The sequence below is a fragment of the Medicago sativa genome, chromosome 6 (genome assembly GCF_051527215.1).
Source record: "Medicago sativa cultivar Bolivia chromosome 6, Bolivia_mono, whole genome shotgun sequence".
NCBI lineage: Eukaryota > Viridiplantae > Streptophyta > Magnoliopsida > Fabales > Fabaceae > Medicago > Medicago sativa.
The window spans coordinates 10,090,923-10,117,484 of NC_140754.1; the positions used below are offsets into that span (position 1 = coordinate 10,090,923).

The 26,562-nt window shown below is 29.5% G+C and overlaps 1 protein-coding gene, 1 long non-coding RNA gene and 1 pseudogene across 2 annotated transcripts; 1 reads left to right on the plus strand and 2 right to left on the minus strand.

Annotated features, from left to right (window-relative positions):
* Window positions 1–1,118: 1,118 nt before the first annotated feature.
* On the plus strand, window positions 1,119–2,460 carry LOC146912705 (uncharacterized; annotated as a pseudogene).
* A 6,445-nt stretch (window positions 2,461–8,905) lies between these two features.
* Window positions 8,906–11,440, minus strand: LOC146912706 (phenolic glucoside malonyltransferase 1-like). The gene has a single exon (XM_085722204.1). The coding sequence runs from the start codon at window positions 10,751–10,753 to the stop codon at window positions 9,374–9,376; it is 1,380 nt and encodes a 459-aa protein (XP_085578330.1). The 5' UTR covers window positions 10,754–11,440; the 3' UTR covers window positions 8,906–9,373.
* Window positions 11,441–16,088: 4,648 nt separating this feature from the next.
* LOC146912707 (uncharacterized) lies at window positions 16,089–16,942 on the minus strand. Its single transcript, XR_015016840.1, has 2 exons — window positions 16,857–16,942; window positions 16,089–16,774 (listed from the first exon to the last, which is right to left on the minus strand). It is a non-coding gene; the product is annotated as an uncharacterized LOC146912707 (long non-coding RNA).
* Between the last annotated feature and the right edge of the window lie 9,620 nt (window positions 16,943–26,562).

Genomic DNA, 26,562 nt, shown 5'->3' on the forward strand with positions numbered 1-26,562 from the left:
AGTAGAGATCAGAGAGTGAGGGTTTTTAGAGGAAGAAAGAGTTCTACCTTGGGGACTACATTGAGTCCCCTATTTATAGAGGTGGAGGGCTGCAGAGCCGTTGAGGAGGCACACCTGGCTCTGGCGGTTACAAAATCGTGGGAAGTGTAACCGCCAGAGAGTTTATGGTGGGAACATGCAGAACGTGCAAAGAGACGTTGGGGTTCGTTTGAACCGGTCTCGTTTGCTTTGTGCACCCCCCTCGCGAGGAGAGGGTATGTTGCGAGCAATAACGCCAAACGTGGAGTTTGGGCTTTGAAAGATATTAGGCCTAAGTTAATGGGCCAAGAATCCTTTTGGCCGGTCCAAAACAACTTTCTTCTTTTAGCTTCCTTAACCAGTGCCCGGGGGCACTTGTTAACATTTTCCATTTTATAAAGTATGGTTTTAAGGATCCTTTAGTTCATTTTAAAAGTTTATAGATCAAACTCGTGAAAGAGTGATAGTTGAGTGACTAAATTGACTATTTATTCCTCTAAAAACAATCATAGATGAATCATTGAAAATCAAAATTGTGACAAAGTCGCGATTGGTTCTAAGATCCTTCTCAACATTAGTATATAATAGATTAAAGTTACGTTTTATAATTTATCAGTTGATTTGCATGTTTGATGGGTAATTTCATTAGTTTGTCCTGGAATGACCAATTAGCGATTTTTCATCTTGATTAGCCGGTTTGGCTTTGTGGTACATGTGTGTCACTTTTCTTGGTTTCTACTCCATGCACATCTTGTGCTTTGATGGTAAATATTTATGTTAATTTCATTTGACTTTAAGAGAAAAAAATATAAGCATAAGACCATCTCCAATGGCCCTTGTTGAACCTTGTTGAAGCTTGTTGAACCATTGGAGTGATGCCTATTGAACATGACATGGAGGAGTTGGGTGATGAATGAATTCAACAAGTTGAATCCTGCAAGCACGAGACACGCGGCGCGCTGCAATTGTGTGAAATTTGGCGCGTGCGTTACGCGCGCCGACAGGGCGCGTCGCAAACAGATGAGCGCGGAGAGAGAAAGCCAAGTGGGGGGATTAGGACAGGTGGCACGTTTTTACTGGCTGGTTGGATTTTTATTATCTTCCTATTTTGCACTCAATTATTTCGGTGGAAATAATATATTTTTTTTTTACCAAAATTCGTGATTTTTTTTCTCTATAAATAGAGACTTGGATCATTTCATTTGGACACAGAAAAAAAATCAAGTTTTTCACTCTCTTAATCTTATTATTAGCCTTTCTTTTGAAGTTTTAGTCTTGGATTAGTGAAATGGATCCCAATAACAATCAATTCAACACCCAAAATTCTTCTGATTACCCACTTAACTACCAAAATCCCAACAATTATCAACACCCAAATCAATTTCCAAACCAACATCCTCAAAACCCAAATCAATTTCTCAACCAAACTCCTCAAAACATGCCTAATTTTGGTTTTGCCTCAAATTTCAAACACCCATCCTCTGTTCCAAACAACTTTCATCCATATTATAGATCTATGATGGGATATCCATCTCAAACACCCCCATTTAATGGTTATATGCCGATGATGAATGAAAATTTTCAGAGTCTTGGTGAATATCCTGAATTTTCATCACAAATAAATCGTGGTGGAATGACAAGATCTAATGAAGTCACTCCAGAGGATACAACTCCTAAGAGCAAGAAAAACCAGCAACCATCATGGAACACTGAACAAAATTTGGTGTTAATTAGTGGGTGGATAAAATATGGAACATCCAGTGTTGTCGGGAGAAACCAGACAAGTGAAGCATATTGGGGTAAAATTGCTGAGTATTGTAATAACCATTGCTCATTCGATTCTCCACGCGATGTCATTTCATGCCGAAACCGTTTTAATTATATGAGCAAATTAATAAATAAATGGGTTGGTGCATATGATACCGCTAAGTGTCAGCAAGCAAGCGGTTGGTCGGAAGATGATGTGTTGGCAAAAGCCCAGGAAATATATGCATGTGGGAAGAATGTTCAATTTACTTTAATGGAAGAATGGCGCTCTCTCCGTGATCAACCTCGTTATGGCAGTCAAGTGGGAGGCAGTCAAGTGAGAGGAAATGTTGGCTCAGGAAGTAATGGATCTAAGAGATCTCACGAGGACTCTGTAGGATCTAGTGCTCGTCCAATGGGTAGGGAGGCAGCTAAAAAAAAGGAAAAAAGAAAATCAAGGACGCTGGCTTGGAGGAGATGGAAAAGGAGTGGGTTCAATTCAAAGAAATGAAGGTGCAAGAGATGGAACACTTTAAAGAGTACACCGAAAAAATGGAAAAGTACACCGCAGTGCAACAAGAGAAAAATAGATTGAAGAAAATGGACATGTACATAAAGTTAAGTTCCCAAGAGCATCTCGATGACAGGAAAAAAGATCTGTTGGAAAACTTGGAGCATGAGCTGTTTGGAAATTAATTTCCCTAATATTTGTTTGTATTCGGTCAAAATTGTCAGTGTTGTCTAGTCCCCAGTGTTTACTTTAATAATTGTCAGTGTTGTCTAGTCCTCAGTGATAGTCCCTAGTGTTGTCTAGTCCCCCGTGACTTATTTCACAAACTATTTGCTTTAATAATTATGCATACTATTTGCCCATTACTAACTGTGTGCCCATTCTATGGTCTTCCTCACTATTTGCTTTAATAATTATGCATACTATTTGCCCTGTGACTTATTTCACAAACTTTAATTTCACATACTATTCTATGGTCTTCCTCACTGTGTGCCCATTACTAACTGTCCACCACACACTATTTGCCCATTAATAATTACACGTGACTTTAATAATACGTGACTTTAATTGTCAGTGTTGTCTAGTCCCCCGTGACTTATTTGCTTTAATAATTCACATACTATTTGCCATTAATAATTATCTCCACCATCTCCACTATTTGTCAGTGTTGCTTTAAATAAACCATCATTGACTTTAACTATTATCTCCACTATCTTTACTATTTGTCAGTGTTGCTTCACCATCCGTGACTTTAATAATTAAACCATCACTGACTTTAACTATTATCTCCACTATCTCCACTATCTTATATATAGAGACTCATACCTACTTCTAATATCACAAATCTCATTCATATCTACTACCAATATCATAAATTGCATTCAGATCTACTTCCAATATCTCAAATTGCATTTATATCTACTTCCAATATCACCAAAAACTATCAATGGATCCTCTTGGTTTTGATATGGAAGCCTACTTCCAAAAACGTGATGCTGAAGACACTTATATCGTCAACCGATTTATTCAGAGTCGAAAAAAACTAGAGGATGGTAGTGGATCAAGTAGTGGATCTCGTACAAGAAAATATTTAAATAGAGATCATGCAGCAGCTAACCAAAGACTCATTGACGACTACTTTGCCAATGATCCTACATATGACGATGCAATGTTTCGTCGTCGATACCGGATGCAAAAACACGTTTTCCTTCGAATCGTTGGAGACCTTTCAAGTAGTGATAACTACTTCACCCAACGAGTTGATGCCACCAACAAAGAAGGTATATCACCATTAGCAAAATGTACCACATCAATGCGAATGTTAGCATATGGTGTGGCAGCAGATGCGGTCGATGAATATATCAAAATAGGAAGTAGTACAACATTGGAGTGCTTACTTAGATTCTGCAAAGGAATCATTCGACTGTATGAGCAAGTGTACTTGAGAGCACCAACCCAAGATGACCTGCAAAGAATACTACATGTTAGTGAAATGCGGGGGTTCCCAGGGATGATCGGGAGTATTGACTGCATGCACTGGGAGTGGAAAAATTGTCCTAAAGCATGGGAATGTCAATTTACCAGGGGGGGATAAGGGAACCACCATAGTTATTCTTGAAGCAGTTGCATCTCATGATCTATGGATCTGGCATGCCTTTTTTGGATGTCCAGGAACATTGAACGATATAAACGTTCTAGACCGGTCACCAGTGTTTGATGATGTGGAACAGGGAAAGACTCCAAGGGTGAATTTCTTTGTGAATCAACGTCCCTATAATATGACATACTATCTAGCTGATGGTATCTACCCTTCTTATCCAACTTTCGTCAAATCGATTAGACTTCCTCAAAGTGAACCCGATAAGTTATTTGCAAAACATCAAGAGGGATGTTGAAAGGACATCGAACGTGCTTTTGGAGTGCTTCAAGCTCGATTTAAAATCATCCGTGAACCAGCTCGCTTGTGGGACATAACCGATTTGGGTATCATCATGAGGTCATGCATCATATTACATAATATGATTGTTGAGGATGAACGAGATACATACGCTCAACGTTGGACCGATTTTGAGCAATCTGAGGGAAGTGGATCTAGTACACCGCAACCATACTCGACCGAGGTGTACCCATTTTTGTAAATCATGTGCGTGCTAGATCCGAGTTGCGTGATCCAAATGTTCATCACGCATTACAAGCAGGTCTAGTGAAGCACATATGGACAAAGTTTGGAATGTTTCGTAATTGAAGATCATTTGTATCGTACTAAATAAATTACGTGTGTGTTGTGTGCTTGTTTGTTGTCTTGCATTTTAAGCTATTCGTGTGTCGCGTGCTTAGTTTTTTTTGGTAGTGTGCTTAGTTTGTTGTATTGCATTTTAAGTTAAGAAAATAAAAATAAATTATTTAAAAAAATATTGTTTTTTTAAAAAAAAAATATTTGTATTATTTTAATTTAATTATAATCGATAATTATAATTTTATGTAATTATAAAAACAAAAATTAAATAAGAATAAGAAATAAAAAGTGGTGGGGTAGGGTGTTGAATGAAAACTATTGGAGTGGTAAAAATTGAATGGGTGTTGAATTAAGAGAGAGAAAATGATGTGGAGTGTTGGGAATTGAAAAAGTGGGTGTTGAAGGTTATTGAATTTTTTTTCCCCATTGTACATGGTCTAGTGAATGTTAGGTTTTATTAAAAGAAACAATGAGAGATATGACGTTGAATAAATATTTCTGACAGATTAATGAAAAATTTAAGTTGTTTTCTTGTTTGAAAGGAAAGAAGTTCTTTTTGTTGGTAAAAAAGAAAAGAAAGAAAAGAAGTCAATTTGATTGTGTGTTAGAATGGATGACTGAATGGTGAATAAGAGTACCCTCTTTATAATTGATTTTTATCTCATGACACTCTTTAATTTAGTTTTGTTTTTCTATCTTTTTGACCCTTCAATTATTTTTCTGTAGCTTATAAAAAATAGAAATAGGTTATAAAAAATAGTGCGATATTAGGGAAAAAGTAGTGGTTTGTTAATATTTAATAAGAAAATAATTATCAAATAAACAATTTGAAATGTACAATTTGAAATATTTATTTCCCCGTTAAATGATTTAACGGGGTTATTAAAATAATCTAATCAAACTATTTTAAAACAATATAATTTTTTGGGTTAATATGTGTTTACCCCCTGTAATTTGGGCGAGTTCCGGTTTTCCCCCCTGTAAAAAATTTTGTTCCGTCGAAAACCCCCTGGTCGAATCTGGCACACGCCAGGTGCTGATATGGCGTGCCATGTCACCTTTTTATGATGACGTGGCACGCTGACTGTATAATTATTTTAATTTTTATTTTTTTATATTGTACACGTGGCATTTTTTATTTTTTTAATTAAAAAAATGTTTTTTTTTTAAAAGTATTTTTTCTAAAAAAAAGGGAAAAAAATTTTAACAAAAAAAAAAATGAAAAAATACCGAAAAAATTAATAAAAATGAAAAAAAAAATCTGGAAAATTTTAAAAATAAAAAATAAAATCTGGAAAAATTAAAAAAATGAAAACATTCTGGAAAAAATTAATAAATTTCGAAAAATTCATATTTCCAGATTTTTTTCAATACCGGAAAAATGAAAAAAATTCATTTTTTTAGAAAGTACTTTTCAAAAATATCCTCAATTTTCAATACAAATAATTTCCAGATTGTTTTTATCCTCAATTTTTAAATATAAGAAAATATTCTCAAATTTGTAACACATCGTAAAAAAAAATTGAAAAAAAATCTGAATTTTCCTAAATTTTTAAATAAATTTGTACACAGATTTTTAAAAATAAAAATATTTTCAAGATTTTTTTTTGTTGAGAAAATTTGAAAAACTTCTTTTTCGAAAAATAAAAACAATCTGGAATTTTTTTTAATATTTACGATGTATTACGTGTTTTATTTGTATTGAAAATTGAGGACATTTTTGAAAAGAAACAACCAGTCCCAAAGAGCTGATTAATCTTTTTTCAAAAAAATCAAAATTGATCATTTTCAAAATTTTCAAGATTAATCATATTTATAAAAATCATGTCCGAATAACAGGATACAATGTATATTGATTGACACCGGTATATAAATCATGTTATACGGTTGAAAGACAAGTACTTTCCGAAAAAAAAAGAATTTTTTTCATTTTTGCGGTATTGAAAAAATCTGGAAATATGAATTTTTCGAAATTTATTAATTTTTTCCCGAATGTTTTCATTTTTTTTAATTTTTCCAGATTTTATTTTTTATTTTTAAAATTTTCCAGATTTTTGTTTTCATTTTTATTAATTTTTCGGTATTTTTTTCATTTTTTTTATTTGTTAAGAGTTTTTTTCGTTTTTTTTTTTAAAAATTTTTTAAAACATTTTTTATTAAAAATTTTTTTAAAAAATATTTTTTTAATTAAAAATAATATTTTTTTTAATAAAAAAATAAAAAATGCCACGTGTACAATATAAAAAAATAAAATAATTATACAGTCAGCGTGCCACGTCATCATAAAAAGGTGACGGCACGCCACATCAGCACCTGGCGTGTGCCAGATTCGACCAGGTTGGTTTTCGACGGAATCTTCAAATTACAGGGTCTGAATTTTAACAAAATTTTTTACAGGGGGGAAAACCGAAACTCGCCCAAATTACAGGGGGGTAAACACATATTAACCCTAATTTTTTTAAGGGTTAAATAAGTTTTTGGACCCTATAAAATTAGGAACTTCTAAGTTTAGTTATTACTTAATTTTAATAACTTTTTTAGTTCCTACAAATAAAAAATTACATGTAATTTTAAATCCATGCTAAAACTAAATTTGTTTAATTATTCCTAAACTCTTAAATTTTTGAACGATTTTTCAAAGACACGTTTAGAATATTTACTGAAATTTAGAATTTTTTAACATGAGATGAATTAAATGTGTTTTTTTTTTTTTAAACGGCAAAAGTTCAATAGAAAAATAACAAAATTTGAACGTAGAAATCAAATTTTGAATCGTCTGAACGGAATATGCTTCCCCCGTATACTTATTTTCAATTGTATGCATGGGGCTATTTTATTGTTTGTTAAACCTTATGAAGAAAATGGTTAGAAGGGCTATTATGTACTACTGTCATATTGAGAGATGTCAATGAATGACTAATGGTTAGAAGGGTTCACGAAATTCCTTGGAGTCACTACTGATTATTATATGGTTGAATTATGGGGAATTTATGAGCGTCTTTGCATAGCAAAACTCTTTGGTAGTTGTTTAGAACATGCAAGACTCATTGGTAGTTGTTTAGAACATAAGGCATGAGAATAATGATAGTGTGATTGATATAAATCTTATGAAGAAAATCATAGAGTTGATCTCGTTAGGTTAAGAGATTTTTTTTTAAGAAGTTAAACTAGCTCTTCAAAATTGACATAGGTGAGAATCAAACATGAAATCTTGAATGGGTCAAACTAAAAGATTATGATCACTCATGTATCTCAAAAAGCTAACAAATGTGCAAATTTGCTAGCCAACATGGGATGTAAAAGTAACCTAGACATCGCTTATTTTGAACACCCACCTCCAAGGGTGGTTACAGTTTTATCTTATGATGACAATTGAGTTGCGTCTTCCTCCGATTAATTTCGTTGTAGTTGTTTTCTTCTTTTGGGATTAGCCCCCTCCAATACCAAAAAAAAAAAATCAACTTAATCCTTGATCATGATGACAAAATTAATTATGTGTTTTTACTAGGAAGATTAATTGATTTTTTTTTCCTTATTTCATCCCAATAACGTATTTTTCTTCTTCTTCTTTTATCATCTACTAGCAGAAAAATGGGCACTAACGTGTCCGTCTATTTGTTGTTTCTCTTGCACACTCTTAATTGTAATTTTTTTTTTGTGGTGCCCGGGGTTTGAACCCTGGACGTTGCATATTTTATGTATTGTTTATACTAACTGAGCTAAGCTCACGAGGACACACGCTTAATTGTATATAAGAAGGGATACCAATTTAAACATATACTATGATAAAATATGTTTGGCAAATATGATTAAAATAAGATACCTCAAAACAAATTAAAATAAGCTCTTTTTTATAATGTACAATATTGTTCCTATTGTAGTGAAGTAGTTTCTATTTTAATTGATTTAGTTCTATTAATTAATAATTTAAATAATATTATAAAAGGATAAAATAGTTTAAATGAATGGTAAATTATGAAAAATTCAGCTCACACTTATGTATTCTCTTTATATATTGTATAGATAATAATAAAAAAAATTCCCTTAAAAAAGTTATATATATTTTTGGCCCTTATAAATATTTTATTTTTTTGTGTTAATTCCCTTAAAAAATTCTTCGATTTTTAGTCCCAAAATTTATCACAACTTTTGGTTTGTACTTTTAAATCAACTCATATACATCATTCTAAATTTTGATTTTTTTTTTCACAGTCAAATTTAGTTCATTATAAAATTTTCTCTTACAAAAGTTTAAGTTTTTTAACAAGGAATGAATTAAATGTTAATTTTTTACGTTTTGCCGCTTTAAAATTCATATTTTGTTAAAAAAATCTTTTTTTTAAGCAAAAGAAAATATAAAAAAAAAAAGAGGAAATACAAAAGCTAAAGGGGCATAAACCTAACTCAACAATTACATAATCAAACCATAAAGGATATTACAGCAGTGATTAAACAAAAGTGGTATAAAGATACAAATGCTCTGCGGTCAAATACACATAAGTACAATCTGACAAACCCAACGTGAGGCACAAAACCAAATTGAAAAAGAGAGTGACGTGTAAAAGACAACAATCATAACCATCAAACTAGACTAGAGACAAATATGAATCAAATTCAAACTTTTTTTTGTGTGGCGTATGAACTGCCGCCAACACAGACAGATTCACTGACCACCTGCCCCTGCAAGCATCACGGCCCTTTCGAGCACAACAAACTCTAAAAAAAAATCTATTTTGAGAGAAACCATTCTTGTAAAAGAAAAACATTGAGAGAAAAAGTAGATGGAACATGGCTTAGCATTCATTAATTCGATCTAACAAAATTGATATCTAAGATGTGTGAGTGTTGTAAATCCTTCAAACTTACAAGGATTCAAGTCCTTGAACAAAAAGTCGAGCAAAAACCTCCATTTGTTGCTTGTTCAAAGTCAAACCAATCTCAATTCCACCATCATTATTCCTATTTCCCGAAAGATAAAAAGCTCCTGGTCTATCAACCGAAGTAACATCAACTTTCTTAGGCTTACCCCACCCAAAATCAAAACTATAAACCTCAAACCTAGGTGACCCGGTAATAGAAAAAATCTTATAAGTCTCATCCGTTCTAGATGTTTTAGATTGCATCATTGACATCCAATTTTCCAAACCATTTAACACACCATTTTCCAAATCATTTAACACATCAATTATCCCTTTAAGAGCACTAATAAACCCACCATCTTCTAACAATGCCTCAGTTTCATGCTCAACTAATCTTGACACAATACAATTCCCAAAATAATTTGCATTAATTGGTGGATCCAAGCGTGACCTACAATCAACACCAAAAACCAAAAATGCCTTGTTGGGTTTTTGTTGGTCAACTTTAACCCCTAATGACAACAAATAAGCACATGTAACCGCAAAAGTTGAAACCTTTTTATTTTCAACCTTAGATTGTGCATATTTCTTAAGCTTTTGAATATCCAAAGGTGATAATTCAAACAAACCTTTGACTGCTTCACCATTTGTTGCACTTATTGTTTTCCAAACCTTTAAGCTTCGATTATTTGTTTCTCCACCAACATTCATCCATTTTTTTGAATGAATTTCATTTATTCCTAAAGGGTCTTTTATAATGGACCTATCAAAAAAAGGTGTTAGATTTTGAGGTAAAAACATAGAGGGTGTGTTTTTTTCAAGGTTGGAACAAAAATAAGACCAAGCATTCATAAACAAAGTTGAAGATTTTCCATCAACAGCTGCATGGTGTGTGGTTATACCAATACCAAATCCATGGTTAGGAAAAAAAGTGACTTGTAGTGAAATAATTGATGCTTTTTCATGTGAAATTTCCAAACTTGGGATTAACTGTTTTCTTTTTTCAACTTCACAAAGATTGGAACATAAGAGATTGAAATTTTCATTTGACTCAGCTACAATTAAGGGAATGGAATCACTAGGGACATAGTTGATGATGGGATGTGGTGAATCTTGTGGCCATATGATGTTACCAACAAGAAGGAGGAAGTGTTGAAGTGTGAGTTCAAGAGAGTGTTTAAGATTTGGAAGAATGGAATCAAAGAAAGAAGTGGTTGATACATTTGGGAGTTCATAGAAGAAGAGACGTTCAACTGGTGGTTGTCTTATCCATAGTGTGTCAAAGAAAGTTAAGGGAAAAGTGGTTGGGGAGGTTTCATTTTGTGGTGCTATAGAAAGAACTTGATGAACTTTGATAGATGTTGTTGATGGTAATGATGCCATGATAGTGGGATGAACCTGATGATGAGGTGAGGCTTGTCAATTTATAGACTTGTAACTCCTATTATTAGGGTTTTTCTATGATGAAATAAATAAGAGTAATTTTAACCCCTGGCCCGGACACCGGTTAAAGATCGAACACCGATTAAAGATTTAAATATAGTAAGTATTACATTAGAACTTATGTTGTCAACTTTTTAAAAACATAATTCAAATGTAGTAAGTATTATATTAGAACTTATGTTGTCAACTTTTCAAAAACATAAAAATATTATTTTTATTATAAAACTTACTTTTTTTTAGTTTCTTTAACCAGTGTCGTGCCGACCTGGTTAAAAATAATGCATACCACATAATACCCTCAAAGCTGGCACTATGATAGTAGGAAGACCCAATTACATTGTGGCACCTTCGAATCACACTACCTCATCAAAAATCCATCGGATTCCACGTCCACTTTATGAAAAAAATAAACAAATTGGATGGCCTCTTTTGTCAACTTTATGAAAAAAATAATATTACTACTATAGTGGACGTTGTTGTCTATTTCACCAACTCTCTTACGTGCACCAATTAGGTTAATGAAGTATGTTGAATCTCACTCACGTGCTTACGTAGTTATGAGGAACGAATCTCAATTGTGTTAGCCGGTGAAATCGTGTCCGTTTTTATGTTTTTTTAAGATATATTTCTTTTGTCATAAGCCCAAATAAATATTATTTGGACACACATACAAAACCAAAAGAAAAATAAAAGACAATACAATTGAATAATGTCAATCGACTAAATAATTTTTCTTTAATTTTTTCACTTCATGTTTGAGTGTCTAAGTAATATTAGTTTGTGGTTGTGTATATGAAAAATTTTCTCTTTTTTTATTGCGCTAACACATGTAAATTATGAACGGTATTTTATACGAAATTTTGATTTTGATTTAAATTAAAAGTACAAATTTTTGTGGCTTTCAAATTGTAACAAACCAAATAACTATGTTTATCTTTTTCAATGATAATTGTAATTTAACAAATGTAATATAAATCTTTATCTTTTTTAATATTACCAACAATGTAACATTAATATAGGAAAATTTGTATGAGTGCATAACTGAAGTTATAAAGAAATCCAACACAAAATCTATATCCCCTTCATATATAATATTGATAATATTATTCCTATTGTAGTGAAATATTTCCTATTTTAATAGAATTTATTTTTTTATGAAAATTTAAAATAATATTATTAAAAGATAAAATAGTAAATAAAATAGTTTAAACGAAAGGTAAAATAAGTAATGAAAAATTCAACTCAAACTCATATTTTAAACGTGTTTTCTTTTTATATAGTATAGATATATGTTTTATTATAAAAAATTTACTAACATATGTTAACCAACCGTATCATACTCAAATTTTTTTAAAAATTTACATCCACACACACACTACGTGTATGAGTTTCATAGCGACTACCTCTATGGCGAGCCATCCACGCGATTGAGTTTTTTTTAAAAGGTCATGTTAACGAGTGTTTTCGGAGAATTCTTTAAACATTTCTAATGATGAAATTATAAAAAAAATTCAATTTTCAATGCAATAAATGCATAAACTTTCATAAAATGTTAGTATTACTTTGGATGCTTAAAGAGTGTCCGAGACACTCGTTAACATTTTTTTTTAAAGATAAAGAATAGAAAATGAAATAAAAAAGGTTAATGTTAACCAGTGCCCCGGTTAAGGAGTCAAATATAGTAAATAATAAATATTACATTGGAACTTGTGTTGTCAACTCTTCAAAAGCATAAAAAATGTTACTTTCATTTTAAAATTTCTTTTTTTAGTTTCTTTAACCAGTGCCCGGAGGCACCGGTTAACATGACCCAATAAAAAATAGATTCGACATTCCCAGAAGCACATGACTGAGATTCGACATTCTTTTTCATTCTAAGAAAGGTGAGATTCGATATGTTAACCTAATGGCCGGCCTATTGGTAAACGTGAGTGAGTTGGCGACATAGATAAATGCTACTAACATGCAGTAAAAAATAAAATAAACAACCTAATAAATAACCCAATTGAGTTGCTCAAAAAAAAAAAAAAAACCCAATTGAGATTCGTTCCTCCTAACTAGGGGTGTGGTTATGGTGCATAAGGAGATCCTTATGCACCGTGCATAATTGCTTTCTACACCCAACATAATTGCTTTCTACACCTCAAGTGAAAGCTTAATTCTAATAAGTAGAGGTGTCAATAGAGCCCCAAATTTCAAAGCCCACTTAAAAAAGCTCCCACCAAGCCCACTAAATTAAAGCTCCATATTATAATTTTTTTCTTAACAATTGCAAAATAGTTTATTCGAAATAGTTTATTTATGCAAAACAACTTATTAGAATGATTTTTTAAAAACCGCTTATTCAAAACAACTTATTTATGCAAAACAGCTTATTCCGATCTCATTTTAAAAAGCAACTTATTCAAAACAGCTTATTTATGCAAAACAGCTTATTCGAAACAACTTATTAGGATCACTTTTTTTAAATCCGCTTATTCAAAACAACTTATTTATGCAAAACAACTTATTTGGGCAAAACAGCTTGTTTATACAAAACAGCTTATTCCGATTTCATTTTAAAAAACAACTTATACAAAACAACTTATTTATGCAAAACAACTTATTCAAAACAGCTTATTTATGCAAAACAGCTTATTCGAAACAACTTATTTATACAAAACAGCTTATTTGTGCAAAACAACTTATTTATACAAAACAGCTTATTCCGATTTCATTTTAAAAAACAACTTATTCAAAACAACTTATTTATGCAAAACAACATATTTATGCAAAACAACTTATTCAAAACAGCTTATTTATGCAAAACAGCTTATTCGAAACAACTTATTTACACAAAATAGCTTATATGTGCAAAACAGCTTATTCGAAACAACTTATTTATACAAAACAACTTATTTGTGAGAAACAGCTTATTCAAAACATCTTATTTATACAAAACAACTTATTCCGATTTCATTTTAAAAAACAACTTATTCAAAACAACTTATTGATGCAAAACAACATATTTATGCAAAACAACTTATTCAAAACAGCTTATTTATGCAAAACAGCTTATTCGAAACAACTTATTTATACAAAATAGCTTATTTGTGCAAAACAGCTTATTCAAAACAACTTATTTATACAAAACAGCTTATTTATACAAAACAACTTATTCCAATTTCATTTTAAAAAACAACTTATTCAAAACAACTTATATATGCAAAACAACATATTTATGCAAAACAACTTATTCAAAACAGCTTATTTATGCAAAACAGCTTATTCAAAACAACTTATTTATACAAAACAACTTATTTGTGCAAAACAGCTTATTCAAAACAGCTTATTTATACAAAACAACTTATTTGTGCAAAACAGCTTATTCAAAACAGCTTATTTATACAAAACAACTTATTCCGATTTCATTTTAAAAAATAACTTATTCAAAACAACTTATTTATGCAAAACAACATACTTATGCAAAAACAACTTATTCAAAACAGCTTATTTATGCAAAACAGCTTATTCGAACCAACTTATTTATACAAAATAGCTTATTTGTGCAAAACAGCTTAATCAAAACAACTTATTTATACAAAACAGCTTATTTGTGCAAAACAACTTATTTATACAAAACAGCTTATTCCGATTTCATTTTAAAAAACAACTTATTCAAAACAACTTATTTATACAAAATAGCTTATTTGTGCAAAACAGCTTATTCAAAACAACTTATTTATACAAAACAGCTTATTTGTGCAAAACAGCTTATTTATACAAAACAGCTTATTCTGATTTCATTTTAAAAAACAACTTATTCAAAACAACTTATATATGCAAAACAACATATTTATGCAAAACAACTTATTCAAAACAGCTTATTTATGCAAAACAGCTTATTTGAAACAACTTATTTATACAAAATAGCTTATTCAAAACAGCTTATATGCAAAACAACACATTTACGCAAAACAACTTATTCAAAACAGCTTATTTATGCAAAACAGCTTATTCGAAACAACTTATTTATACAAAATAGCTTATTTGTGCAAAACAGCTTATTCAAAACAACTTATTTATACAAAACAGCTTATTTGTGCAAAACAGCTTATTTATACAAAACAGCTTATTCTGATTTCATTTTAAAAAACAACTTATTCAAAACAACTTATATATGCAAAACAACATATTTATGCAAAACAACTTATTCAAAACAGCTTATTTATGCAAAACAGCTTATTTGAAACAACTTATTTATACAAAATAGCTTATTTGTGCAAAACAGCTTATTCGAAACAACTTATTTATATAAAATAGCTTATTTGTGCAAAACAGCTTATTCAAAACAGCTTATTTATACAAAACAGCTTGTTTGTGCAAAACAACTATTTTGCACAAAATAAGCTGTTTTGAATAAGCTTTTTATGAGTTAGAGAGAGAAATGAGTATGGATTATGAGTTTCTTTACTGGAACGTTGTTTAACATGTTATACACTGAAATTATTACTGAAACCATAATTATGGTTTAATGGTTTTGATAATCATGTATGTGAAACCAAGATAAATGTGTAACGATTTTTAATGAAATTATTATTGTTAGATAGTTTTGAATAATGATTAAGATGTTATACACTGAAATTATTACTGAAACCATAATTATGGTTTAATGGTTTTGATATTCTTCTATGAGAAACCAAAATAATTGTCTAATGGTTTTGCTATGGCTATGGTTTCTGTGAGTTGGTTTCAAAACCATTTTGCTGTGGAAATGGTTTCCGTGAGTTGTACTCCAAAACCATTTTGCAGTGAAAATGGTTTCCGTGAGTTGTACTCCAAAACCATTTTGCAGTGAAAATGGTTTCCGTGAGTTAGACTCTAAAACCATCTTGCAAATGGTTTCCGTGAGTAATGCTAACACCAGATCCGAACCGGATTGATCATAAACAACACAATTCATCACAACATTCTCAATAATTCATCAAATCCGAATTCCAGCTTATACCAACAGATTTCACATCGAATCATTTCCCAATTCCAGTGAAAATGGTTTTGTAATAAAAAAATTGTGATAAACATTTAAATCATTATTAAGTAACCACTTAATAGTACACACTTATAACCTAATGTGAATTAATCAATAAGTAACCACTTTTTTGTAAAGCCTCGTCATCTCTCTTTTATTTCTTACGTTGTAAAACGAATTTCTGACTTTGTCTAAATATAATCGCGCTTTAATGGTTTTAATAGACTTGTATGTGAAAGAAAAATAATTGTCAAATGCTAAATAAAATAAAAGAATAGTGAAAATTATTATTGACAAATGATTTTAAATAAAAACTATTACTGAAACCATAAGTGTGGTTTAATGGTTTTGATAGTGTTCTACACGAAACCAAACTAATTGTTTAATGGTTTTGCTATGGGTATGGTTTCTGTGAGTTGTACTCCAAAACCATTTTGCTGTGGAAATGGTTTATGTGAGTTGTACTCCAAAACCATTAGATGTACTTAATGGTTTTCTTTGATCCAACATGGTGCATATCACAATCAAAAATAAAAAACATATGGAATTTTCTAACCATAACAGAACATTTTCAAAACCATCAGATTCAGGCACCAACTTTGAATTCTTAGCAACAGAATCACAATTCTCAGGAAAATTCCCAATTTGATTTCGACAATTTCTCAAACCAAGTCCATCATCAATTTTCCCAAATTCAAATCAATCCCTAATCCCTCCAACTCATTACTCCCAATTCTCCTCCTCTTCAACGTCGTCCTTTCACAATCAACGTCGTCCTTTTTCTTCCAAAAATCAAGAATGTAAAGGAACTTGAAAATCTCCAGCAAACTTCATCACCAAACCAATCAAACCCATCATCTATATGTAACCAAAATTGAAAATCATAGCAAGATTCGAATTCAAACACAAAATCATCGGTAGTAACAGTTGACAAATTCCTGAAAGGATGGGACCTGAGAATTGAACCAAAACAAGTGAATGAAATAAAAGTGAAGAAAATATGAATTTCAATCAAAACAGAACACAGTAACATACCTTTGATTTTCTCAATGCGTCTCTTGATTTCTTGTGAACAAGCTTCACAATACATGTGAACTTTCAGAATCACTATCATAACCTTTGGTTGCACCATATAATAAAATAAAAATGATCCATCATAGATTCAGATAAATTTAAAAAGAAAAAAAATAATTAATTAACCTCTTCAGCTTTCTTTTCTTCCTCTGGCTTAGGTTTCTCTTTCTCTTCAATTTTTTTCTCTTGTTCTGAAGGTGGTTTTGGGATCGGAGAAAGAAGCTCAACTTGTCTATGACTCTTCCTCTGAACTCTTTCAAGAACCTTCAATGGATCCGCTTTTTCTCCTTTAATAACAACCTTGTGAGATTTGCAATCAGTAACCACATCTTCATAATTATAAATCTACACGATTTCACGCATAGCGTTCCGCAATTCAAAATTGAAATCTCTACAAATTCACAATCACGCAAACTTGTCACGAATTACAATACACACATACCTCAGAAGAATAGGGATGATCTGCAATTCCGTTTGGGATCGGCGACCTAGGAATCGAATAAGCTGTTTGTGCAAAATAGCTTATTTTGTGCAAAATAGCTTATTTTGTGCAAAATAGCTGTTTTGCACAAATAAGCTGTTTTGTATAAATAAGTTGTTTTGAATAAGTTGTTTTGCACAAATAAGCTATTTTGTATAAATAAGTTGTTTCGAATAAGCAGTTTTGTATAAATAAGTTGTTTTGAATAAGCTGTTTTGCACAAATACGCTGTTTTGTATAAATAAGTTGTTTCGAATAAGCTCTTTTGCACAAATAAACTGTTTTGACTAAGTTGTTTTGCATAAATATGTTGTTTTGCATACATAAGTTGTTTTGAATAAGTTGTTTTTAAAATGAAATTGGAATAAGCTGTTTTGTATAAATAAGCTGTTTTGAATAAGCTGTTTTGTATAAATAAGTTGTTTTGAATAAGCTGTTTTGCACAAATAAGCTCTTTTGTATAATAAGTTGTTTCGAATAAGCTGTTTTGCATAAATAAGCTGTTTTGAATAAGTTGTTTTGCATAAATATGTTGTTTTGCATAAATAAGTTGTTTTGAATAAGTTGTTTTTTAAAATGAAATCGGAATAAGTTGTTTTGTATAAATAAGCTGTTTTGAATAAGCTGTTTTGCACAAATAAGCTGTTTTGTATAAATAAGTTGTTTTGAATAAGTTGTTTTGCACAAATAAGCTATTTTGTATAAATAAGTTGTTTCGAATAAGCTGTTTTGCATAAATAAGCTGTTTTGAATAAGTTGTTTTGCATAAATACGTTGTTTTGCATAAATAAGTTGTTTTGAATAAGTTGTTTTTTAAAATGAAATCGGAATAAGCTGTTTTGTATAAATAAGCTGTTTTGAATAAGCTGTTTTGAACAAATAAGCTGTTTTGCAAAAATAAGCTGTTTTGAATAAGCGGTTTTAAAAAAAGTGATCCTAATAAGTTGTTTCGAATAAGCTTTTTGCATAAATAAGCTATTTTGAATAAGTTGGTTTTTAAAATTAATCGGAATAAGCTGTTTTGTATAAATAAGTTGTTTTGAATAAGCTGTTTTGCACAAATAAGTTGTTTTGTATAAATAAGTTGTTTTGAATAAGCTGTTTAGCACAAATAAGCTCTTTTGTATAAATAAGTTGTTTCAAATAAGCTGTTTTGAATAAATAAGCTGTTTTGAATAAGTTGTTTTGCATAAATATGTTGTTTTGCATAAATAAGTTGTTTTGAATAAGTTGTTTTTTAAAATGAAATCGGAATAAGTTGTTTTATATAAATAAGCTGTTTGAATAAGCTGTTTTGCACAAATAAGCTATTTTGTATAAATAAGTTGTTTTGAATAAGTTGTTTTGCACAATTAAGCTATTTTGTATAAATAAGTTGTTTCGAATAAGCTGTTTTGCATAAATAAGCTGTTTTGAATAAGTTGTTTTGCATAAATATGTTGTTTTGCATAAATAAGTTGTTTTGAATAAGTTGTTTTTTAAAATGAAATCGGAATAAGCTGTTTTGTATAAATAAGCTGTTTTGAATAAGCTGTTTTGAACAAATAAGCTGTTTTGCATAAATAAGCTGTTTTGAATAAGCGGTTTTAAAAAAAGTGATCCTAATAAGTTGTTTCGAATAAGCTGTTTTGCATAAATAAGCTATTTTGAATAAGTTGGTTTTTAAAATTAATCGGAATGAGCTGTTTTGTATAAATAAGTTGTTTTGAATAAGCTGTTTTGCACAAATAAGCTGTTTTGTATAAATAAGTTGTTTTGAATAAGCTGTTTAGCACAAATAAGCTCTTTTGTATAAATAAGTTGTTTCAAATAAGCTGTTTTGCATAAATAAGCTGTTTTGAATAAGTTGTTTTGCATAAATATGTTGTTTTGCATAAATAAGTTGTTTTGAATAAGTTGTTTTTTAAAATGAAATCGGAATAAGTTGTTTTGTATAAATAAGCTGTTTTGAATAAGCTGTTTTGCACAAATAAGCTATTTTGTATAAATAAGTTGTTTTGAATAAGTTGTTTTGCACAAATAAGCTATTTTTTATAAATAAGTTGTTTCGAATAAGCTGTTTTGCATAAATAAGCTGTTTTGAATAAGTTGTTTTGCATAAATATGTTGTTTTGCATAAATAAGTTGTTTTGAATAAGTTGTTTTTTAAAATGAAATCGGAATAAGCTGTTTTGTATAAATAAGCTGTTTTGAATAAGCTGTTTTGAACAAATAAGCTGTTTTGCATAAATAAGCTGTTTTGAATAAGCGGTTTTAAAAAAAGTGATCCTAATAAGTTGTTTCGAATAAGCTGTTTTGCATAAATAAGCTATTTTGAATAAGTTGGTTTTTAAAATTAATCGGAATAAGCTATTTTGTATAAATAAGTTGTTTTGAATAAGCTGTTTTGCACAAATAAGCTGTTTTGTATAAATAAGTTGTTTTGAATAAGCTGTTTAGCACAAATAAGCTCTTTTGTATAAATAAGTTGTTTCAAATAAGCTGTTTTGCATAAATAAGCTGTTTTGAATAAGTTGTTTTGCATAAATATGTTGTTTTGCATAAATAAGTTGTTTTGAATAAGTTGTTTTTTAAAATGAAATCGGAATAAGTTGTTTTATATAAATAAGCTGTTTGAATAAGCTGTTTTGCACAAATAAGCTATTTTGTATAAATAAGTTGTTTTGAATAAGTTGTTTTGCACAATTAAGCTATTTTGTATAAATAAGTTGTTTCGAATAAGCTGTTTTGCATAAATGAGCTGTTTTGAATAAGTTGTTTTGCATAAATATGTTGTTTTGCATAAATAAGTTGTTTTGAATAAGTTGTTTTGCATAAATACGTTGTTTTGCATAAATAAGTTGTTTTGAATAAGTTGTTTTTTAAAATGAAATCGGAATAAGCTGTTTTGTATAAATAAGCTGTTTTGAATAAGCTGTTTTGAACAAATAAGCTGTTTTGCAAAAATAAGCTGTTTTGAATAAGCGGTTTTAAAAAAAGTGATCCTAATAAGTTGTTTCGAATAAGCTTTTTGCATAAATAAGCTATTTTGAATAAGTTGGTTTTTAAAATTAATCGGAATAAGCTCTTTTGTATAAATAAGTTGTTTTGAATAAGCTGTTTTGCACAAATAAGCTGTTTTGTATAAATAAGTTGTTTTGAATAAGCTGTTTAGCACAAATAAGCTCTTTTGTATAAATAAGTTGTTTCAAATAAGCTGTTTTGCATAAATAAGCTGTTTTGAATAAGTTGTTTTGCATAAATATGTTGTTTTGCATAAATAAGTTGTTTTGAATAAGTTGTTTTTTAAAATGAAATCGGAATAAGTTGTTTTATATAAATAAGCTGTTTGAATAAGCTGTTTTGCACAAATAAGCTATTTTGTATAAATAAGTTGTTTTGAATAAGTTGTTTTGCACAATTAAGCTATTTTGTATAAATAAGTTGTTTCGAATAAGCTGTTTTGCATAAATAAGCTGTTTTGAATAAGTTGTTTTGCATAAATATGTTGTTTTGCATAAATAAGTTGTTTTGAATAAGTTGTTTTTTAAAATGAAATCGGAATAAGCTGTTTTGTATAAATAAGCTGTTTTGAATAAGCTGTTTTGAACAAATAAGCTGTTTTGCATAAATAAGCTGTTTTGAATAAGCGGTTTTAAAAAAAAGTGATCCTAATAAGTTGTTTCGAATAAGCTGTTTTGCATAAATAAGCTATTTTGAATAAGTTGGTTTTTAAAATTAATCGGAATAAGCTGTTTTGTATAAATAAGTTGTTTTGAATAAGCTGTTTTGCACAAATAAGCTGTTTTGTATAAATAAGTTGTTTTGAATAAGCTGTTTAGCACAAATAAGCTCTTTTGTATAAATAAGTTGTTTCAAATAAGCTGTTTTGCATAAATAAGCTGTTTTGAATAAGTTGTTTTGCATAAATATGTTGTTTTGCATAAATAAGTTGTTTTGAATAAGTTGTTTTTTAAAATGAAATCGGAATAAGTTGTTTTGTATAAATAAGCTGTTTTGAATAAGCTGTTTTGCACAAATAAGCTATTTTGTATAAATAAGTTGTTTTGAATAAGTTGTTTTGCACAAATAAGCTATTTTTTATAAATAAGTTGTTTCGAATAAGCTGTTTTGCATAAATAAGCTGTTTTGAATAAGTTGTTTTGCATAAATATGTTGTTTTGCATAAATAAGTTGTTTTGAATAAGTTGTTTTTTAAAATGAAATCGGAATAAGCTGTTTTGTATAAATAAGCTGTTTTGAATAAGCTGTTTTGAACAAATAAGCTGTTTTGCATAAATAAGCTGTTTTGAATAAGCGGTTTTAAAAAAAGTGATCCTAATAAGTTGTTTCGAATAAGCTGTTTTGCATAAATAAGCCATTTTGAATAAGTTGGTTTTTAAAATTAATCGGAATAAGCTGTTTTGTATAAATAAGTTGTTTTGAATAAGCTGTTTTGCACAAATAAGCTGTTTTGTATAAATAAGTTGTTTTGAATAAGCTGTTTAGCACAAATAAGCTCTTTTGTATAAATAAGTTGTTTCAAATAAGCTGTTTTGCATAAATAAGCTGTTTTGAATAAGTTGTTTTGCATAAATATGTTGTTTTGCATAAATAAGTTGTTTTGAATAAGTTGTTTTTTAAAATGAAATCGGAATAAGTTGTTTTGTATAAATAAGCTGTTTTGAATAAGCTGTTTTGCACAAATAAGCTATTTTGTATAAATAAGTTGTTTTGAATAAGTTGTTTTGCACAAATAAGCTATTTTTTATAAATAAGTTGTTTCGAATAAGCTGTTTTGCATAAATAAGCTGTTTTGAATAAGTTGTTTTGCATAAATATGTTGTTTTGCATAAATAAGTTGTTTTGAATAAGTTGTTTTTTAAAATGAAATCGGAATAAGCTGTTTTGTATAAATAAGCTGTTTTGAATAAGCTGTTTTGAACAAATAAGCTGTTTTGCATAAATAAGCTGTTTTGAATAAGCGGTTTTAAAAAAAGTGATCCTAATAAGTTGTTTCGAATAAGCTGTTTTGCATAAATAAGCTATTTTGAATAAGTTGGTTTTTAAAATTAATCGGAATAAGCTGTTTTGCATAAATAAGTTGTTTTGAATAAGCGGTTTTTAAAAAATCATTCTAATAAGTTGTTTTGCATAAATAAACTATTTCGAATAAGCTATTTTGCATAAATAAATTGTTAAGAAAAAAAATTATAATACGAGGCTTTATTAGGCCCACAAATAAATAGATTTTATAGTGGACCCAAATAATTCTTTTCACTTGGGGTGTAGAAAGCAATTATGTTGGATGTAGAAAGCAATTATGCACGGTGCATAAGGATCTCCTTATGCATAATAACTTTTGCCCCTAACTAGAGTCTAGATAAGCACGTGAATGAGTTTATGTATGAGAAGTGATATATGGAGTATAACCATTTGTGACAATTTTGATGATAACTTTTATTTTCTTTCTTTTCATTGATACAAAATATTAGAGAGAGAAAAATGAAGAGAGGGAATAAGAATATAATGTAAGTATGAGAGAGAAAATTGTCAAAAAGTTGTAATAAAGTGGTTGTACAAATATTATTTCTCTTCGTGTATGCAACATCTTAACCTAATTGGTGTACTTGTACGTGAGAGAATTGGTGAGATAGACATCAACGTCCACTTTAGTCAGTAGCGGAGCCAGAAATTTTAAATAGTGGGGACAATATTTACATATAAATTTCTAACATTAAATATATTTAAAATATCACAATAATTTTTGTGTGGATTTTCTCTATTCTAAAACGAAACAAAAAGAATAAAATAAGTGTTTCAAATATATATTGACTAAAACTTTTTTTTTTAGAAAGAAAGGACTTTTATAATTGTTATTATTATTTCAAATAATAAATAAATTAAATTTTGGTATATAACATTATAGAAGTTGCTTTCGAAAAACGAAGCTAAATAAAAGAAAGAAAGAGTCGGAAAACACATAGGGGAGATATGCATGTATCATTAAGTGTGTGTTTGGTTCAGCTTTGAATATAATTGATTCTGACAGAATTGATTCTGATAGAATTGATTCTGACAGAATTGATTCTGAGAGAATTGATTTATGTTTGGATACAATTATGTAGAATTGATTTTGAATGTATAATTACTAAAATAGACATAGCTAAAGGAGAATTGATAAAGAAGGATAATTGATAAAGGGCAATAAAGGAAAATAATAGGTTGTAATAATAAAATATAAAATTTACTGTTTAAAATTGATTCTAGAAAAGCTAGAAGCTAGGATTTGTAGCTTCAAGGATAATTGCTTTTGGGGGATAGAAGCAATTCTTAAAAGCTGAACCAAACACGTTGTTTTTTGCTAGAATTGCTTTTGGCACTGTAGAGAATTGCTTTTGGGTGGTAATAAGCTGAACCAAACAGGCCCTAATAAGAGGAATGATTTTTTTTTTTTGACAAAGAGGAATGATATTTTGACAACCAATTTTAAACAACATTTCACGACAAATTGACAACATTTTTCCTCTCTTCTTATTGGACAATAATAATAGAAAGATAAAAAGAAAGAGAGAAAATAAAAGTACAGTAAAAATATAAGAGAGAGAATTATCATAAAAGTTGTTTAAAAATGATTGTATAAATACCAATTCTCTATTCATAATATGTCATCTAGTTATCATATTCTATCGTCTTATTTATAATACTATAGGTATATATGTGCTGGTGCTGGAGATTATGATGTAGTGTTATATAGGATGGATATACGAGAAACTCAAAATTAATGGGGGCACTGGCCTGCAGAGCCAACGTGGCTCAGCCACTGACTTTAGTAGTAGTATTTATTAAGTTTTTAACTATAAAAATCACAACTTTTAAAATATTATACTGCTCCTTAAAAAAATATTACATGTGATGAAAATAGAAAATGTATATTTTTCTATAAATTATATTCTATTTTGATTACATCATTTAAATAATTCAAAACAAATTTTGTCTAATGTCCACTGATTGAGTATCATTCTCTCATTGTCTCATTATCTTCATTCACAAAAAACATAATTTTTAAGTTTGATTTATCAAAAAACAATTCTACTAAGTAACATCTTAAATTTAATTATATACATCTTCATTGAATTTTCAATTTCTCATTTTTTTTTTACTCTTCATCTTTTCTAGGATACTGTATGAAAAGTATCTTTTAAATATTTGTGTGCATCTATAGAGTATCATATAAGTATCAGATAAAATATTTTTTAAATAATTTAAAATTAATTTTGACACTTTGTGGATACATAAGTATTCACGAGTATCCGCAAGTAACAGGAGAGATCAATACTAAATATGGATACATATCCATGTTTGAAGTATCCGAGTTTCATAGTGCTGCACTATATCATTTCGAAAATACATTGTTAGGAAGAAAAACAATTTTTTTCCTTCATATTATATTGTAGGTACAAAATTTCTAGTATCATTTAACTGTGATTAATTTTTGCTGCAAAACCTATTAGTACACAAATTGAGTTCTCACCCTTTCGGAACAACTCTTACGTATTTTCTTTTAGGGAAACTCTTACATTGTCGCAATGCTAAATAAAATTTATTTGTACACACATAAATGATAAAATTTAAAACAAAAATGACATTAAGTGATGTGTTAAATTTTATTTTTTTATATGCATTTGTCTAAATGCTTTTGATCAAAGTTATTTACAAATAAGTATTTCTTCACTCTTTTTACCAAAGCAAGAGTGCCCTATCTCTACCACTTACTTAAATAATTCAAATCTCATTCTTGTGAGCAAATCACAGACAAGCAAAATATTATTTTTTGTTAAAGGATGCAAGAACATGTTCAACTGAAATAATGAATATGAAACATGAGTATAGATTGGTATTCATAGATTTTTTTTAGAAATTAAATAATAAATAATTAAGTATAATAGAAAAGAATCTATCAAAATAAAAGTATTAAGTATAATAAAAGAGAATCTCTAAAAAAAAAAGTATAAAAAAGAAAATGTTAACGTATTTTTTTTTGTGGTGGCCGGGGTTCGAACCCCAGTTGTGGTGGCCAGGGTTCGAACCCCAGACATGCATAAATTATGCATTGTCCATTTCAAATGAGCTAAGCTCACGAGGACAGAAAATGTTAACGTATGTGCTAAGGAAAGCAGCGACTAAGAAAACAAATATGAAAATATGGTACTGAAAAAAGATATTATTATTATTATATTTTAGTTTAAGAACATATTTAAAAAAAAAATTCAAATTGTTTAAGACCTTTGGATTAATTAAACCGAATAGTACGACAATAATACATACACATGTTATCTGGAGATATTATAGGAGCCTAACATTGAGAGAAACCATCCTTGTCAACAAAAAAAAAAAAAGCATTGAGAGAAAAAGTAGATGAATCAAGCATAGCAAAGTGGCCAATATCTTTCTTCTTTCTCATATCATACCCTTCAATCCTTCATCATAAAATACATACATATCAAAACTTCTTTAAGATTAATCATACATTCATATGATATCAATATGATAATTGATCAAACAATTTCAGTTCTAACCTTGTAGAACTTTTTTTGAACAAGCAAAAATGAAATATCTAACCTTGTAAAACTAATTCAAACACATGAAACCTAAACACATATAGTCTGATTTTGATTGGATGCTTCAAATCTACAACAATGTGATTGTGCTATACGATAGATAATCAATTTTCTTGATCATTCCTTAATAATATTACAAGAATTCAAGTGTCACTGGAGTTTAGCGTGAATAATTGATGTGTGAGTGTTGTCAGGGCCGGCCCTGTGCAAGTGCATCAAGGCCCTTGGCACAGGGCCTCAAACTTAGAGGGGCCTCAAAATTTTAAAAAGTGATTTTTTTTTTTTTACCTACGACCAAAATGCGTCACTAATTGTCCTTTTTTCTTACGTAAAAGTCTGAAAGACAACAATTTTGCTGTCAATTATGCATTATCCATTAGGCCTATTTGTATGTGGGTAAAAGTCCTAATTAAACCATTACTCATATGTTTAACTACAACTCAGTTGTCTGTAATTATAAGCGGTGTTAGAATTTTTTTTCAACTATTTTTTAATGAAAAATTGTCAAGATTATAACAGGGCCTCCGAATTGTCGGGTACGGCCCTGAGTGTTGTAAATCCCCTTCAAACTTACAAGCATTCAAGT

Coding starts and splice junctions, on each gene's coding strand:
- LOC146912706 (XM_085722204.1), bottom strand. CDS start 10,753: ATGGCATCATTACCATCAACAACATCTATCAAAGTTCATCAAGTTCTT.